The 18,886-nt window shown below is 36.8% G+C and overlaps 2 protein-coding genes across 4 annotated transcripts in view; both read left to right on the top strand.

The window, feature by feature from the left end:
- VEGFC (vascular endothelial growth factor C) overlaps positions 1-4,540 on the top strand; it is a 122,354-nt gene extending 117,814 nt beyond the window's left edge. For all 3 annotated transcript variants that reach the window (XR_012435239.1, XM_005556349.5, XM_074040784.1), the window contains 3 exons: positions 150-256; positions 556-889; positions 4,038-4,540. Coding sequence is in view for 2 of the 3 variants with exons in the window: in XM_005556349.5 (XP_005556406.2) it covers positions 150-256; positions 556-889; positions 4,038-4,152 (556 nt within the window). In the remaining variant the exon portion in view is untranslated. The remainder of the gene's footprint in view (positions 1-149; positions 257-555; positions 890-4,037) is intronic.
- Positions 4,541-17,432: 12,892 nt separating this feature from the next.
- On the top strand, positions 17,433-18,537 carry LOC102144138 (calmodulin-1). The gene has a single exon (XM_045389154.3). The coding sequence runs from the start codon at positions 17,474-17,476 to the stop codon at positions 17,921-17,923; it is 450 nt and encodes a 149-aa protein (XP_045245089.2). The 5' UTR covers positions 17,433-17,473; the 3' UTR covers positions 17,924-18,537.
- Positions 18,538-18,886: the final 349 nt, after the last annotated feature.

Here is an 18,886-nt window from a genome sequence, read left to right as displayed (position 1 = left end):
GTTTGGAAGAAAACATTCACATTTTATTTCATAATTCTTATGTTTTTAAAGCTTTTTTATAAGCATTATTTTGATACATATGTGAGCAGAGATGGTCCCTTCTAGGTACCAGTCACACCATTGCTAAACCTCACCTGTTTCTTCCAAAGGTGCCAGGTGGCAAACAGGACTTGCCCCACCAATTACATGTGGAATAATCACATCTGCAGATGCCTGGCTCAGGAAGATTTTATGTTTTCCTCGGATGCTGGAGATGGTAAGCAGAATGATATTTTAAAGACTAAATGCCAAGGGTCTATATTGTGATTAACATATTCTAGTATTAAAACCACATGTACAATATTCATCATTCTTTGAAATAAGTGACTAAAGAATAGTACATTTTCTACTTCGCATTGGTATTATTTTGAACTCCTTTGTAAAGGAACATACTCATGTTTGTACACAATCCTTTGAGGGAAAACATACAAAGGAAGATGCTTTTAGAAGCTTTTGTTTCATGCCACACCCAGAACCAAGTGAGGTATAGTAAAGATGCTCTGACTGTTTGTCTAGACTCAACAGATGGATTCCATGACATCTGTGGACCAAACAAGGAACTGGATGAAGAGACCTGTCAGTGTGTCTGCAGAGCGGGGCTTCGGCCTGCCAGCTGTGGACCCCACAAAGAACTAGACAGAAACTCATGCCAGTGTGTCTGTAAAAACAAACTCTTCCCCAGCCAATGTGGGGCCAACCGAGAATTTGATGACAACACGTGCCAGTGTGTATGTAAAAGAACCTGCCCCAGAAATCTCCCCCTAAATCCTGGAAAATGTGCCTGTGAATGTACAGAAAGTCCACAGAAATGCTTGTTAAAAGGAAAGAAGTTCCAACACCAAACATGCAGGTAAGAGATCCTCATGAAGAGTTTTAATTTCTCTTACTAGAAATATGTTCTAAACTAAAAACTGTTTTCTTAACCAAAGTAGCAATTGCTTGTTAGAATGAGGCCAATAAGTTCTGAAAGATAAAATCTTATTTTTTTTTAACCAATGCATGAGACTGAATTTGCTTCCAAAAAAAGCAAGATGGGAGCCTTGAGGATAAAACTAAATCCAAGTTCCGAATATACTCTAGATTAGTGGCTCCTGTGGGATGTTTTCAAAATACATCCAGGCAATCCACTCCACCCCCACCAAAAAGTATAATGCTTTCAGACATCACTTAGGACAACTGTTCTAAATGCAGACAATTTTTACGCAAAACTTACAAACAAAGGATAGGATAGTACCATTGACTATAGAATTATACCTGGAAATGAAAAGATTTAAGCTAAGTATTTGATAGAATTAGAGAAATAAATGAATATATTGTTAAAGGTACCCAAGCCTCATTTCTTAAACTTGGTTTTGCACTCTTCTCCACCAAGAAAAAAAAAAAAATGAAGTTACTGGACTCAAGCACATTCAGTGTTAATCCCTGAACCTCTTCCTCTTTAATCTCAGAGAATAAGGTGATCCTACTATTTAAGCCAGACCTGTGCATTTGACATTTTCTCCACATTCCTTCAACATTGCTTCATGCCATTCCTTCTTTCTTCTATAACTTCAACATCTTCAGCTCTACTTTTTTCCCCCTCAGTTTATAAAAGTTCCCAAATTTCTTCTATTTTATTAGCCTGTTACTGTGAAGCTGAGCATACTTTAGCAACCGAGCTCTGTCCTCTTCAAAGCTGCTCAAAAATGAGGCATTTGTTTTCACCTCTTTCATCTGCCATGTATTCAACCAACTATAACCTGGTTTATGGCCTACGGTGCTATGTTAAACCTCTGTTTAAAGTTTCATTGGCCTCACAGTTACCAAATCCAACAGATAATTTTGTCCTTAGGTAACCTGTCCTTTCCATGGCCTTTTTCTTCCAGCCCACCTCTTCTATGATGTGACATTGTACTTTCCTACTTGTATACTAAATTTTCAGAGCATTTGTTCTTAATCACTTTCACTCTTTTACATCCACTCTTTACATATGGGAAGATAATGTTCTTTTTAGCAAAAAAAGCTCGTATTCCATTTATTTACTACTATCTTCACTAATGTTCATTATTGTTTTTTCACAGTATATAACGAGTTCATCGTTTTATTCTCAAGAGTTTTGTGTCTTTATTGTAATGTATGTTTTTGATTATTTTCCTCAACTAATATTTCACCTACTGCATAAAATGGCTTTAGTGAATCTAGCTATCTCATTGATTATATTTTTCTTCCCTTATACTGCAAAGTACATCGTAAGTATTTCTTTTTTAGAAAGAACTATATTCCAATTTTACCTACATATTCCTACTGTAATAACCAAAAAGATATTTCAAAAATGTATATGCTAGTATTTTCAGAAGGATACAGACAATCTTTTTAAGCCTTATTAAACTATGTTTTATATTGAATTCTTGAGTGAGTTTAGTATACATTGAAAAATCTGAAATTCCTATGTCTGCATACAGACTAACCAGCTGTCATACTTTTCTACAGAATTCTTATATGAACACAGACAATATTTCTATCATTGCATTTCTCCTAATAGTATACATTCTTTCAAAAAGGCTTTCTGTTTACTGCAACTCATCCTATGTTCATTTTTCTAAGTGTGTAATTCCAGACTTTGTGATATAAATTGGAGCAAAAGAGAAAATATCATATTTTGAAAATTTATATTCTCCTCATTCTCTCTTAATATTTATTACAAAGTGCAGTGGGCAGAGTATATATTCTTTGGTTCATGGCCTTAATTAACAGCTTTTATGGATCATTAAGTATCATATCCCTTTTTAGTAGAGGAATACCAGTAGTCACAACTATGAATTCGCATTTGCAAAGTTTAAAAAAATTAACTAGACATGCTTTCTTTTCTAGAGCCAAATAAATGAAATATGAAAACCAAATTGTGTAGGGATTTTTGTAGCACACTTTCGATTTCCACCTCAGGTCATCTTGCACGTTTCCCTTTACACCTATTCCCGCACATTAGGCATGCTCATACTCCAAAAAGTTTTTCAAAAATAGCTCCAATTCTCACCAGGCGTGTTGACTCACACCTGTAATCCTAGCACTTTGGGAGGCCAAGGCGGGCAGATCACTTGAGGCCAGGAGTTCAAGACCAGCCCAGCCAACATGGCAAAACCTTGGCTCTACAAAAAATACAGAAAGTTAGCCAGGCATGGCCGCACATGCCTGTAATCCCAGCTACTCAAGAGGCTGAGACACAAGAATGACTTGAGCCCAGGAGGCGGAGGTTGCAGTAAGCCGAGATCGCACCACTGCATTCCAGCCTGGGCAACAGAACGAGACTCTATTTCAAAAACTGAGGTCTCAATTCACTGGAGCAACGGGGCAGGGGACAGATTGACCAGTTGGTGATTTGTCTTCTCTCTGCTACTAGAACCCGGCAGTCTAGGATGGGAGGAAGGGGACCCTACTGCTGAGTATTGTCCCTCTTACCTCCCTGCCCCAGAATGCCTCTGTTTCACCTGGAGCCCAGGTGGAAAGGAAGAGTTAGCCACCATCATGCAGCCAGCTGCCAAGTAGAGACACAAGAGTGAGGGTGGGGCTGCTCACTGAGGACCACAGTTCTGCCAACATGGCTGGTTTAATTGCCTGGAAGTCTGGGTCCCATACAAGTCCCAGACTCATGTGAATTCAGCCATGCTTATGTGATCACAGTAAGTCAGCAGACCTTCAATGTTCACTTTCAAAATTTCTGTTTTATGTTTCTTTCATCCATGAAGCAAAGAGCACTTCAAAGGAACTAATGCTTACAATACCTCCTCCTTCCTTCCATTTGTTATATCACCAAGCAAGACTTTTATTTTAAGGCCTTTCCATTCCTCTGAAATGTTGTCATTCTAAGCAGAAACAAACTTTTATAAATCTATGAACAATTGCATCATAAAATTAGTAATTTTGTTCTAGTCTGAAATATAAAAACACTGAAATACCTTGGTAGCATAATGAATCCACTGCCTTGATCTTTAACATAAGTGTGTTCTTTTTTGTTCTCCTAGCTGTTACAGACGGCCATGTACGAACCGCCAGAAGCCTTGTGAGCCAGGATTTTCATATAGTGAAGAAGTGTGTCGTTGTGTCCCTTCATATTGGAAAAGACCACATATGAGCTAAGACTGCACTGTTTTCCAGTTCATCGATTTTCTATTATGGAAAACTGTTGCCACAGGAGAACTGTCTGTGAACAGAGAGACCCTTGTGGGTCCGTGCTAACAAAGACAAAAGTCTGTGTTTCCTGAACCATGTGGATAACTTTACAGAAACGGACTGGAGCTCATCTGCAAAAGGCCTCTTGTAAAGACTGGTTTTCTACCAATGACCAAACAGCCAAGATTTTTCTCTTGTGATTTTTTTTTTAAAGAATAACTATATAATTTATTTCCACTAAAAATATTGTTTCTGCATTCATTTTTATAGCAACAACAATTGGTAAAACTCACTGTGATCAATATTTTTATATCATTCAAAATATGTTTAAAATAAAATGAAAATTGTATTATAAGCTGCTAAGTTCAGTCCATTATCATCTTACATGATGAACGAAAACTGCTATCATGAAGACACTGATCTTTCTCTGCCCTTTCTTCTTCTCTAACCAGATGTCACATATGTATTACTATGATAAAAGTATGATCCTGTGAAAGACAGTGTCAGAGGACAACAGAATGCTATTGCTTCATCTCTTATGAACATTTTAGCACAGGATACTTTTGAATTTATAACCAAGTGAATCAATATGTAACATCTTGTAAAATAGACTGCTCAGCATTGTGATTAAAAGTCATTCAGTACTCTGGGAACATTCAGAATCTTACCTTGGTAGAAAAGCCTGCAGTATATATTAAAGTAGCTTTAAAATATTTTCACAAAAATAATCTTTTCCAAATATTTGATTTCTTCTGGCCAGCTAAAATACTTTTTGTGAGTGGAAGTGCTTCTATCCAATACATTTATAAAAAACTAAAAATAATATTTAAATGCTCATGCATGTTTAAAAGGAAACATTTCAGCCACACAATTGAAGTGCTTGTTTCATTTTCAAAAAGGCATTACACTAAAATACCTTTATATATATATATATATATATATTTTTTTTTTTTTTTTTTTTTTTTTTTTTTCTTGAGACAGTCTTGCTCTGTTGCCCAGGCTGGAGTGCAGTGACGTGATTTCAGCTCACTGCCCCCAACCTCTGCCTACCGGATTCAAGTGATTCTCCTGCCTCAGCCTCCTGAGTAGCTGGGATTACAGACAGGTGCCTCCACACCCAGCTAATTTTTGTTTTTTTAATATAGATGGGGTTTCACCATGTGGGCCAATCTGATCATGAACTCCTAACCTCAAGTGATCCACAGACGTTGGCCTCCCAAAGTGCTGGGATTACAGGCATGAACCACCATGCCCAGCCTAAAATACCTTTTTCTAAAAGAAATATTTTGTCTGCATAAATAAAACCAAATAAGTGGTTTGTTTGTTGACAGAGAATTATATACTGGTATGTCATAACTACTGTATAAAAATAATTAGTCCTAAAAAGAGAAAATATTCCTCATAAGCATGTAAAGATAGCACATTAACTAAAACATTTTTTTTTTGTTTTGAGAAGGAATCTCGCTCTGTTGCCCAGGCTGGAGTGCCGTGGTGCCATCTCAGGTCACTGCAAGCTCCGCCTCCTGGGTTCAAGCCATTCTCCCACCTCAAGCCTCCCGAGTAGCTGGGACTACAGGCGCCCACTAAAACATTTTTGACTGGTATAGGTGACAAATCAGTATGATACAAAATATCAGTATCTATATATTTTGCTACAAAATAATGTTTCCTTTCAAAATTTTTAATTAGGAAGTCAGTGCCCTGAAAATATAGTGTTTTCAATACCAACTTTAAAAAATGGTTTTAATGCAACAGTTACTGAATTCCAGCTGTGTGCTCTGTACAGCATTATCATCTAGTTCATGAAGTGAAGTTTTTAATGTCCTAGAAAAGAAAAGGAAAGCTGTCTTCCAAAACACTCTTGTTTACAAATTATAGACATTTTTCTATTTTTAGTAACAATGGATCTGAAGCTTGTGAGCAGTCAGCATATACCTTGGGCATTCTACATACTGGCTAAGGTCTAGAAAGTATTCAGACTTAAGAACAGTAAGAAAAGAAAAAAAATGAAAAGTAAATTTGACAACGGGTGATTACAAAACGAAAATTGGGATCAAAATAACCTCTTTTCATCTTATAGGGAATCACTAGTATATGGAATCACTAGTATATAAAATCCCTAGTATATAAAATGCTCCTCCTCATCTTTGAAATTCAGCTAAGATTCATTTTTTCATCTTATTGGAGCCAAAAAGAATATAAATAAACATATGTAATCTGTTACTGTTGATCTGGCCAATCATTTTTAGATTTGATATATTTATTAATTTTTAAGCTAAATTAGAAATAAAATATATTCTAAGTTTCAGTAAGCACCCTGAGGCCATGCAAAGAATAGTAGACCCTATACAATGACTGTTATATGTTATCAGATTTAAAAACCAACTAAACTGTGTGCTAAACGTTAGTTTTTTGCGGTAAACCAAAAAATGAAAACACTAAATCAAAAAGTAAAGCCTGAATCATGCCAAAAAAACTATTTAATCTTGTCCCTGGAGATGTAATAATTTTGACCAAAAGTGAGAGTATCATGAACAAAGATAACACATTGCCAAAGATACTTGCAAACGATTTTATGTAAACCATAAAAATCCCTCTTCAACACATAATGAATGAGATGTTGTGTAGCCAGCGAAGAAAATGGACTAAAGATAAAGCTAAGCAATTAATTAGATTAACAAATGTGATGCAGCAAAAAAGCTAAAAAATACAGTGAGAATGTTCATAAACTTTGCAGAAGAGTCCTCAGATGCCAATTCAGTCAACCTAAATGATAAGAAAACTCTGGAAGTTCACAGCCATTATCATTTTGGAGCAGTTAATATATCCAAATCTTAGAAAATTTATAAACAGAACTTTATGTCCAGAAACCTAATAGCGCATACTCAGTTTAAAAGACTCGAGGAAAAAATGTTTTGGTGAGCCGTTGTGTAAGATTTATCATCCAGATTTTTGGGGGGAAAGCTTTTGACATTTACTAACTGCTTGACTGAAACAGATTCCTTTATTAGAATTTCTAAAAGTAAACTTTGTTCTTTATATTCACACCACTCAAAACAGAAGTTTGAGTGGCAAATACAAGACTGGATTCAGTGGCATATCTAGAATGCACTTTAAAGAAAAGATAAAGGGTCATGAACTTATCTCTATGCACTAGGCTTTCTCAAGGGATACCCTGCTTATGAAGGAATTTTACTCGATGGATGAGAGAGAAGCAGCAGACACAACAGGTGAGAGAGTTCATATTACAGCAATTCTTTCAGCATATGGCAAAGCTTACAAAACTCCTTACTTACATGCTGAAATTCCCATGTCTATCTGTCTAGGAAGTGCTGGGGCTAAGAGAATACACAGGTCTCTTGGCCCACACCCTTCTACATTGCTATGCTGTCCCAAGATCGGAGTTTTCATTAGCAGGTTTTCCAAAGGATATTTTTTAGGGACTTTACCTTTTCAATTAAAAATGAGAGTAACATAAATATAGTATTTCACTCTGCTACAGAAGAAAGAGCATGAATGTGTCTGATTTTTTTCTAGATGAATTCTAGAGAGTCCTGAATAAATCCATTATCGTATTCTAAAAGTGTCTATCGTATACCCAAACAATTTAAGGAAGTCAGTGACACATACCGTGTTTTAAAGTAGTTACTTATGAAAGAATTACTAATTTATCTGTTCATATGTTTGAATTGTTGGTATATATGGACATTTTTAAAGTGGAAAGTAACTATCTGCTAACTTCTGGAAGTGTGAGCCAGTTTCATGCGGTCTTTTCATTCCATACCTAACAACTCCTTGTCTAAAGAAGTATAGTGTAATAGAAGGAGCTCTGGATTGGGAATCCTAAACTAAGTTTTTAATCCTTACTTTTCTGTGTCCCTGGGCAAATCACCACCTCCCGAGTCTCAGCATGGTAATCTGTGAAGGAAAGAGTTAGATTAAAATTGTGCATGAAATCCTGGCTCTGAAGTTACAAAGTTTGTTCTAAACTACATACAAGGGAAAATCAAAACCAGAACATTTTAAGAACTCCAGAGACACAACATTCTTGAGATTACTGACCCCATTAAGGGGAAATATTTATCCTCTACAAATGTTGCATGTAAGAAATTATAAATGAAAAACCTATCAGCCTTATACTATAATTCTAATTCTACTTCTTAAATCCTCACATATTTCCATAGCTCAAAGCATCATTCTGATTTCTTCATATCAAAGGTGATCACGGATAGAGACTTTGAAAAATTTATTTTCAAACATCTTGAAAAAAATTAAACCATGCAACTTTCATAAGGAAGCAAAAATTAAGACTTCTTGTGCATGCTTTCCAAACCTCAATCAGATGCACATATACTGTATTCAGTCCAGGCAAGGCCTTTGAAGCAAAAATCGATTTCTAATGTTGTTACCATCTGGCATTCTGATGATAGGATTTCATTAGGGATTGGGCCTTTGTCTCTGAGACTTGACATCTATATAATTGTAAGTACAGAGGTCAAAATGTTGGATGCTACCCATAGACTCACCCACCAGGACTGATTATATATCAGACTTGATGAAACATGACGATGACTGTTCACACTAACAGCAATAACTGTTTGGATTGGATAGAAATGATGGCGAAACACTGTTAAAAACTTCTTTAAAATTAACTAAGTAATGAATGTCTGGCTAAGAATTGAAAATGTCTCAAACAAAAATACTTAATTTTACAACGAAAATTTATAAATACTTTTAAAAGGAGAAGAAAGTTTTCAGGAATATTCAACACCATTGGACTTTATAGCAATATTTTTAATGTGCCATTAAAGTCATGTGGAATTTTTTTCATCATTTTAAGGCAGCTGTGCATTCTCTTAGCCTTTTTGAACGTTCATTTTCTTATATTCAAATATATATGGTTTATATAGCTCTGTTCAGCAATTTTTTTTTTTTTTAAAGACAGAATCTCACTCTGTCACCCAGGCTGGACTGCAGTGGTGTGATCTCAGCTCACTGAGCCTACACTTCTAGCACTCAAGTGTCTCCTGCCTCAGCCTCCGAGTAGCTGGGATTACAGGCACTCGCCACCATGCCCAGCTAATTTTTATATTTTTAGTAGAGATGAAGTTTCACCGTGTTGGCCAGACTGGTCTCAAGTGATCCTGACCTCAAGTGATTCGCCAGCCTTGGGTTCCCAAAGTGCTGGGATTACAGGCGTGAGCTACCATGCCTGGCCCATTAAATTTCTTTATTGGAAATATTATTACACCTACAAAAAATGTAACTCTGTTCATTCAATTTTAAAAGGACCCCTTTTCTTTGATATTAGTGACATCTCTAAACACACACCATCCGGATTTCACAGAGTCCTTCCTAAACGTGTAACAAATGGCTTCTCCCTGTTATTCACACTTGTGTGAGAAACTTACAAGCTCAGTTGTCCCTATCATATTGATGCAGGACAGGCAAGCCCCAAAACTGGGGCTCAGGCAGGGAGGGTTCTTGGCTTCATCCAGGAAAGAATTCAAGGACAAGCCAGTGATGTGAGACAGCAACTTTTATTGAAGCAGCAGCGTATAGCAGCAGCAGAGGTACTTCTCCTTGTGGAGCAGGGCCACCCCATAGGCAGTGTGCCCAGAATAGCAGCCAAGACGCAGTTCTGCAGTCATATTTATACTCACTTTTAATTATGTGCAAATTAAGGGGAAGTTTCTATAGGAGTTTCTAGGATGAGGGTGGTAACTTCTGAGGTTTCAGGTCACTGTGGTGGAAAGGGGTGCAAACTTCCAGGGTTGCCATAGCAATGGTAAACTGACATGGTACACTGGTGAGCATGTCTTAGGGGGAGGTGCTTCTTCCCTGGACCTGTTTTAGCTAGTCCTCCATTTGGTCGAGTGTCTGAGCCCCACCTTATACCTCAGTATCTGCGTGGGCAGTCATGATTGACAACTCACCCTCTAGGGCATGTAAGAAAGAGAACTCGTTTTCATCCATATCATGTGGTAGCTTATTCCCTGGCCCTCAGGGAATCTAGAGCTTCAATAATGGAGAGATATTGGAGCTTGCAGAGTTCACTTAAACAATCATTGGTCTCTTGTCTGCATCTGAGATAATTCGAGGAATTTGGGTTAGACCTAGAAGGGGTTTTCAGTAATTGTAGAGGTCAACCTCTCATTTTTACAAATAAAGTTATGTACAGTCCTGAACTTTTAAAATTCTTTCACCAAATTCATATGCCTTGATTCTCTCTTTTCTCATGAAAAGTAATTTTACCAAGGACTTTGCATCTGCATACAAACAGGGGGAGCAAACAGAGGTTTCCCTATTTGATGCAAATCCAAATGCAAATAGATGCAAATCCAGATATGCCTAGGTTTTTCAGAAGGTTGCATTTTCAAACACACCTTCCCTAGTAGAGCCTGGTAGAGTTTCCCTAACAGAATACCACAGGCTGGTGGCTTAAACGACAGAAATTTATGTTTTCTCAGCTACGGAGGCCAGAAGTCCAAGGCTGGTTTCTGGTGAAGCCTCTCTTCCTGGCTTCCAGATGGCCACCTTCTCACTACGTTCTCACATGGATTTTCTCTGTGCATATGGAGAGAGAAAGAGAGAGATCCAGTGTCTGTTCCTATTCTTACAAGGGCACCAGTACTGTTGGATGAGGGCCCCGCCTTTATGAACTCATTTAACCTTAGTTGCCTCCCTGAAGGTCTTATCTCAAAATACATTAGTGGTTAGAGCTTGAACATATGGATTTGAGGGAGGGGACACAATTCAGTCTTTAGAAATCTTTATGCCCAAATTTTAATTAGCAAGAAAAAGTCGAACATGAATCAAACATTTTGAAGCCAATGAAAATATCCCAGGGCAGTTAGCGTATCTGAGTAATGTTGAGACCAGGGGATAAAAGAAAAGTAAACAAGAATTTTAAAATCTGGAGATGTGCAGAGAGAATAATTAGCTCAAGAATTATTCAAGTTATACTAAAACTCTACCTGAGAGAGCTTGTTGAAAAACGGCTTTACTGAGCTTGAAGTAAAAATGATAAAATATCTGTATGCATGAACTGGATTTTGCTCCCAAGTCAGACTTAAAACTAGCTGCCTTGATAGTTTGTACAAGATGCCCCAGCTGTAATGAGCTTATATTGAATTCTAAACAATTGTTTGATGCTTTCATTCATTACCAATATAGTAACTAAATTACTGGAAGGAACTCTGGTGATAACTGTGGCAATCTATAAATGGTTTTCCAAGCAGAAGATACAACTGATGGCCTCACTCAACACTGGGATTCTGTGGGAGACCAAGAATCACAGTCACAGTTGTTGATTTCAAAGGGCAATTAATTCCTTGGTTGCTGGTTACAAAATTCACAATTATTTTAAAGGTTAGAAGAGTGCCTGATTCACAATAAGCCCTCACTATGTAATTTCTATAATCTTGGGTAGTTTCAAATGTGAAATTCCCTTTCTAAGCAGAATTATAGCATTCGGAAATTAAGCCTCAAAATTCTAAGAGGGAGGAAACTTGAGAAAATATTGGTATTCAGTCAAACATCAAATTTTAGAATCTAAATTTATCACCACTGTGATTATATAAAAACAATGTTGTAATGCGTTTTGGAATCAATCATACTTTTTGTTGCATCAGGTCATGAAAGTTTGTGCTTCAAATATATCCTTCCTGACGTTTTGTCCTTTAATATGTAAAAGCACACAGAGACTGGAGGTTTGCTGTGAAAGATCAAGATTAATATTCCAAGAATGAGAGGCAGTTTTGACTTCAAAAAAAATGTTTTTGAAAAGAAAGAAACAAAAAGGAAATGAACATGAAAAAGTTAAAAGTTCCTGAATATTAATGACAATAAGTTGAAAACAAACTTTTTATTCAAATTTCTACTTGATTAAGAATGTCTCATATTTCGGTAGGAATTTTTTTCATTTTGAATAAAAAGCACTTTTTTCATAAATCTGATAACCGCAGTTTAAATCAGAACTTTTCAAACATTAACTGTGAAGGAATTGTTACTACATTTTTTAAAGGCAGCATGATCTGGAAAATGTCACTAAGCAATGCGAAATGTTCCTGTACTTCAAACTGAACAAAGAGGTAACACCGTGTCCTTCACATATAACTTGCTTGTAAAGTTATATGTAACTATTAAGCAGCTATTGGAAAAAAATACTCTAACTCAGCAGTAGCTATGCTGGAAATCCTTACCACATTTCTAGCATATTTGAATTTAATTTTTATTCTTTCTGTCGTCAGAGGAAAATAAATTTATAGAGATCCACTGAAATCCAGTGTAAGTTTCATAAAAGATGAACAACAGAAAGTTCAGTCAATGTGATTCAAAGCATAGTTTGTCAAAAAGGAGAAAGGTTAAAGTGTAGAATTGTGAGAGCTTAGAGGAGAAGTGACAGTAATTTAAAAATAAAGCTATAAAAATCTCCAGACAAACAGTGTGTGCATACATAATTTCGAAACACTAACAGACAACTTAAAAGTAAAACAGGACTGTACTATAATGTTCATAAAAAATATAGACTATCCTCCATATTGTAAGTCCCAAGAAACCCTAAATGTTATCCACAGGTTTCAGATTTCAGGTGCTATTTTTATTTTACTATAACCATAGAATATTCCTCTATAAGGACTACTTCTGCACACATTTGGGAAATGAGCTGGTCTTGAAATAAAGCACTATCTTTATACATTTTGGTAAGGCAGTCACAACCTTGTGAACTATATTCAACATCTGAAGGTAACTGGGCATCCACAATTGTAAGCAACTTTATGATTTTGGAAAAATACCTACAGATTGTGTTAACAGCATTTTATTTTATTTTATTTTATTTTATTTTATTTTATTTTATTTTGTTTTGTTTTTTTGTCCTCTAGTACAAGATTTTTTTTTATTATACTTTAAGTTCTAGGGTACATGTGTACAACGTGCAGGTTTGCTACATATGTATGCTTGTGCCATGTTGGTGTGCTGCACCCATCAACTCGTCAGCCCCCATCAACTCGTCATTTACATCAAGTGTAACTCCCAATGCCATCCCTCCTCCCTCCCACCTTCCCATAATAGGCCCCAGTGTGTGATGTTCCCCTTCCTATGTCCAAGTGATCTCATTGTTCAATTCCCACCTATGAGTGAGAACATGCGGTGTTTGGTTTTCTGTTCTTGCGATAGTTTCTTGAGAATGATGGTTTCCAGCTGCATCCATGTACCTGCAAAGGACACGAACTCATCCTTTTTATGGCTGCATAGTATTCCATGGTGTATATGTGCCACATTTTCTTAATCCAGTCTGTCACTGATGGACATTTGGGTTGATTCCAAGTCTTTGCTATTGTGAATAGTGCCACAATAAACATATGTGTGCATGTGTCTTTATAGCAGCATGATTTACAATCCTTTGGGTATATACCCAGTAATGGGATGGCTGGGTCATATGGTATTTCTAGTTTTAGATCCTTGAGGAATCGCCATACTGTTTTCCACAATGGTTGAAGCAGTTTACAATCCCACCAACAGTGTAAAAGTGTTCCTATTTCTCCACATCCTCTCTAGCACCTGTTGTTTCCTGACTTTTAATGATTGCCATTCTAACTGGTGTGAGATGGTATCACATTGTGGTTTTGATTGGCATTTCTCTGATGGCCAGTGATGACGAGCATTTTTTCATGTGCCTGTTGGTTGTATGTATGTCTTCTTTTGAGAAATGTCTGTTTATATCCTTTGCCCACTTTTTGATGGGGCTGTTTTTTTTCCTCGTAAATTTGTTTGAGTTCTTTGTAGGTTCGAGATACTAGCCCTTTGTCAGATAAGTAGATTGCAAAAATTTTCTCCCATTCTGTAGGTTGCCTGTTCACTCTGATGGTAGTTTCTTTTGCTGTGCAGAAGCTCTTTAGTTTAATTAGATCCTATTTGTCAATTTTGGCTTTTGTTGCCATTGCTTTTGGTGTTTTAGACATGAAGTCCTTGCCCATGCCTATGTCCTGAATGGTATTGCCTAGGTTTTCTTCTAGGGTTTTTATGGCTTTAGGTCTAACATTTAAGTCTCTAATCCATCTTGAATTAATGTTCATATAAGGAGTAAGGAAAGGATGCAGTTTCAGCTTTTTATTTATGGCTAGCCAATTTTCCCAGCACCATTTATTAAATAAGGAATCCTTTCCCCATTTCTTGTTTTTCTCAGGTTTGTCAAAGATCAGATGGCTGTAGATGTGTGGTATTATTTCTGAGGGCTCTGTTTTGTTCCATTGGTCTATATCTCTGTTTTGGTACCAGTACCATGCTGTTTTGGTTACTGTAGCCTTGTAGTATAGTTTGAAGTCAGATAGCGTGATGCCTCCAGCTTTGTTCTTTTGACTTAGGATTGTATTAACAATGCGGGGACTTTTTTGGTTTCATATGAACTTTAAAGCAGTTTTTTCCAATTCTGTGAAGAAACTCATTGGTAGCTTGACGGGAATGGCATTGAATCTAGAAATTACTTGGGTGGTATGGCCATTTTCACGATATTGATTTTTCCTATCCATGAGCATGGTATGTTCTTTCATTTGTTTGTGTCGTTTTATTTCACTGAGCAGTGGTTTGTAGTTCTCCTTGAAGAGGTCCTTTACATCCCTTATAAGTTGGATTCCTACGTGTTTTATTCTCTTTGAAGCAATTGTGAATGGAAGTTCATTCATGATCTGGGTCTCTGTTTGTCTGTTACTGATGTATAAGAATGCTTGTGATTTTTGCACATTAATTTTGTATCCTGAGACTTTACTGAAGTTGCTTATCAGCTTAAGGAGATTATGGGCTGAGATGATGGGGTTTTCTAAATATACAATCATGTCATCTGCAAACAGGGACTATTTGACTTCTTCTTCTCCTAACTGAATACCCTTTATTTCTTTCTCTTGCCTGATTGCCCTAGCCAGAACTTCCAACACTATGTTGAATAGGAGTGGTGAGATCCCTGTCTTGTGCCAGTTTTCAAAGGGAATGCTTCCAGTTTTTGCCCATTCAGTATGATATTGGCTGTGGGTTTGTCATAAATAGCTCTTATTATTTTGAGATACATTCCATCAATACCAAATTTATTGAGAGTTTTTAGCATGAAGGGCTGTTGAATTTTGTCAAAGGCCTTTTCTGCATCTATTGAGATAATCATGTGGTTTTTGTCTTTGGTTCTGCTTATATGCTGGATTATGTTTATTGATTTGCGTATGCTGAACCAGCCTTGCATCCCAGGGATGAAGCCCACTTGATCATGGTGGATAAGCTTTTTGATGTGCTGCTGGATTTGGTTTGCCACTATTTTATTGAGGATTTTTGCATCAGTGTTCATCAGGGATATGGGTCGAAAATTCAATTTTTTTTTGTTGTGTCTCTGCCAGGCTTTGGTATCAGGATGATGTTGGCCTCATAAAATGAGTTAGGGAGGATTCTCTCTTTTTCCATTGACTGGAATAGTTTCAGAAGGAATGGTACCAGCTCCTCCTTGTACCTCCAGTAGAATTCAGCTGTGAATCCATCTGGTCCTGGACTTTTTTTGGTTGGTAGGCTATTAATTATTGCCTCAATTTCAGAGCCTGCTATTGATTTATTGAGGGATTCAATTTCTTCCTGATTTAGTCTTCAGAGAGTGTAAGTGTCCCGGAAATTATTCATTTCTTCTAGGTTTTCTAGTTTATTTGCATAGAAGTGTTTATAGTATTCTCTGATGGTAGTTTGTATTTCTGTGGGGTCGGTGGTGATATCCCCTTTATCGTTTTTTATTGCATCTATTTTATTCTTCTCTCTTTTCTTCTTTATTAGTCTTGCTAGCAGTCTATCAATTTTGTTGATCTTTTCAAAAAACCAGCTCCTGGATTCACTGATTTTTTGGAGGGTTTTTTGTGTCTCTATCTCCTTCAGTTCTGTTCTGATCTTAGTTATTTCTTGCCTTCTGCTAGCTTTTGAATATGTTTGCTCTTGCTTCTCTAGTTCTTTTAATTGTGATGCTAGGGTATCAATTTTAGATCTCTCCTGCTTTCTCTTGTGGACATTTAGTGCTATAAATTTCCCTCTACATACTGCTTTAAATGTGTCCCAGAGATTCTGGTATGTTGTATCTTTGTTCTCATTCGTTTCAAAGAACATCTTTATTTCTGCCTTCATTTCGTTATGTACCCAGTAGTCATTCAGGAGCAGGTTGTTCAATTTCCATGTAGTTGAGCGGTTTTGATTGAGTTTCTTAGTCCTGAGTTCTAGTTTGATTGCACTGTGGTCTGAGAGACAGTTTGTTATAATTTCTGTCTTTTACATTTGCTGAGGAGTGCTTTACTTCCAACTATGAGGTCAATTTTGTAATAAGTGTGATGTGGTGCTGAGAAGAATGTATATTCTGTTGATTTGGGGTGGAGAGTTCTGTAGATGTCTATTAGGTCACTTGGTGCAGAGTTGAGTTCAATTGCTGGATATCTTTGTTAACTTTCTGTCTCGTTCATCTGTCTAATGTTCACAGTGGGATGTTGAAGTCTCCCATTATTATTGTATGGGAATCTAAGTTGCTTTGTAAGTCTCAAAGGACTTACAAATTTTATGAATCTGGGTGCTCCTGTATTGGGTGCATAAATATTTAGGATAGTTAGCTCTTCTTGTTGAATTGATCCCTTTATCATTATGTAATGGCCTTCTTTGTCTCTTTTGATCTTTGATGGTTTAAAGTCTGTTTTATCAGAGACTAGGATTGCAACCCCTGATTTTTTCTGTTCTCCATTTGCTTGGTAGATCTTCCTCCATCCCTTTATTTTGAGCCCATGTGTGTCTCTGCATGTGAGATGGGTCTCCTGAATATGGCAAACTGATGGGTCTTGACTTTTTATCCAATTTGCCAGTCTGTGTCTTTTAATTGGACCATTTAGTCCATTTAATTTTAAGGTTAATATTGTTGTATGTGAACTTGATCCTGTCATTGTGATATTAGCTGGTTATTTTGCTCATTAGTTGATGCAGTTTCTTCCTAGGATCGATGGTCTTTACATTTTGGTATGTTTTTGCAATGGCTGGTACCGGTTGTTCCTTTCCATGTTTAGTGCTTCCCTCAGGATCTCTTGTAGGGAAGGCCTGGTGGTGACAAAATCTCTAAGCATTTGCTTGTCTTTAAAGGATTTTACTTCTCCTTCAGTGATGAAACTTAGTTTGGCTGGAGATGAAATTCTGGGTTGAAAATTCTTTTCTTTAAGAATGTTGAGAGTCCGAGTGGAGCGAGCGAGCTGACTGGTTGTGTGGTCCCGTCTCGGAAACCGGTAGCGCTTGCAGCATGGCTGACCAACTGACCGAAGAGCAGATTGCAGAATTCAAAGAAGCTTTTTCACTATTTGACAAAGATGGTGATGGAACTATAACAACAAAGGAATTGGGAACTGTAATGAGGTCTCTTGGGCAGAATCCCACAGAAGCAGAGTTACAGGACATGATTAATGAAGTAGATGCTGATGGTAATGGCACAATTGACTTCCCTGAATTTCTGACAATGATGGCAAGAAAAATGAAAGACACAGACAGTGAAGAAGAAGTTAGAGAAGCATTCCGTGTGTTTGATAAGGATGGCAATGGCTATATTAGTGCTGCAGAACTTCGCCATGTGATGACAAACCTTGGAGAGAAGTTAACAGATGAAGAAGTTGATGAAATGATCAGGGAAGCAGATATTGATGGTGATGGTCAAGTAAACTATGAAGAGTTTGTACAAATGATGACAGCAAAGTGAAGACCTTGTACAGAATGTGTTATATTTCTTGTACAAAATTGTTTATTTGCCTTTTCTTTGTTTGTAACTTATCTGTAAAAGGTTTCTCCCTACTGTCAAAAAAATATGCATGTATAGTAATTAGGACTTCATTCCTCCATGTTTTCTTCCCTTATCTTACTGTCATTGTCCTGAAACCTTATTTTAGAAAATTGATCAAGTAACATGTTGCATGTGGCTTACTCTGGATATATCTTAAGCCCTTCTGCACATCTGAAGTTAGATGGAGTTGGTCAAATGAGGGAACATCTGGGTTATGCCTTTTTTTAAAGTAGTTTTCTTTAGGAACTGTCAGCATGTTGTTGTTGAAGTGTGGAGTTGTAACTCTGCGTGGACTATGGACAGTCAACAATATGTACTTAAAAGTTGCACTATTGCAAAACGGGTGTATTATCCAGGTACTCGTACACTATTTTTTTGTACTGCTGGTCCTGTACCAGAAACATTTTCTTTTATTGTTACTTGCTTTTTAAACTTTGTTTAGCCACTTAAAATCTGCTTATGGCACAATTTGCCTCAAAATCCATTCCAAGTTGTATATTTGTTTTCCAATAAAAAAATTACAATTTACCCAATGGTTGCTCTACATCTGAGTCATTTAACTGTTAAAGTCTAATAATTTTGAAAATAAAATATGGCATTGGTTTCTCCTTGGAAAAAAAAAAAAAAAAAAAAAAAAAAAAAAAAAAAAAAAGAATGTTGAATATTGGCCCCCACTCTCTTCTGGCTTGGAGAGTTTCTGCTGAAAGATCTGCTGTTACTCTGATGGGCTTCCCTTTGTGGGTAACCCGACCTTTCTCTCTGGCTGCCCTTAACATTTTTTCCTTCATTTCAACTTTGGTGAATCTGACAGTTATGTGTCTTGGAGTTGCTCTATTCGAGGAGTATCTTTGTGGCGTTCTTTATATTTCCTGAATTTGAATG

This window comes from Macaca fascicularis, chromosome 5 (genome assembly GCF_037993035.2).
Source record: "Macaca fascicularis isolate 582-1 chromosome 5, T2T-MFA8v1.1".
In the NCBI taxonomy this organism is placed as follows: Eukaryota; Metazoa; Chordata; class Mammalia; order Primates; family Cercopithecidae; genus Macaca; species Macaca fascicularis.
This window is presented reverse-complemented; position numbering and strand designations above follow the sequence as displayed.

Bases quoted from the DNA above. Each gene is read 5' to 3' on its own strand.
- LOC102144138 (XM_045389154.3), top strand. From the start codon at position 17,474: ATGGCTGACCAACTGACCGAAGAGCAGATTGCAGAATTCAAAGAAGCT.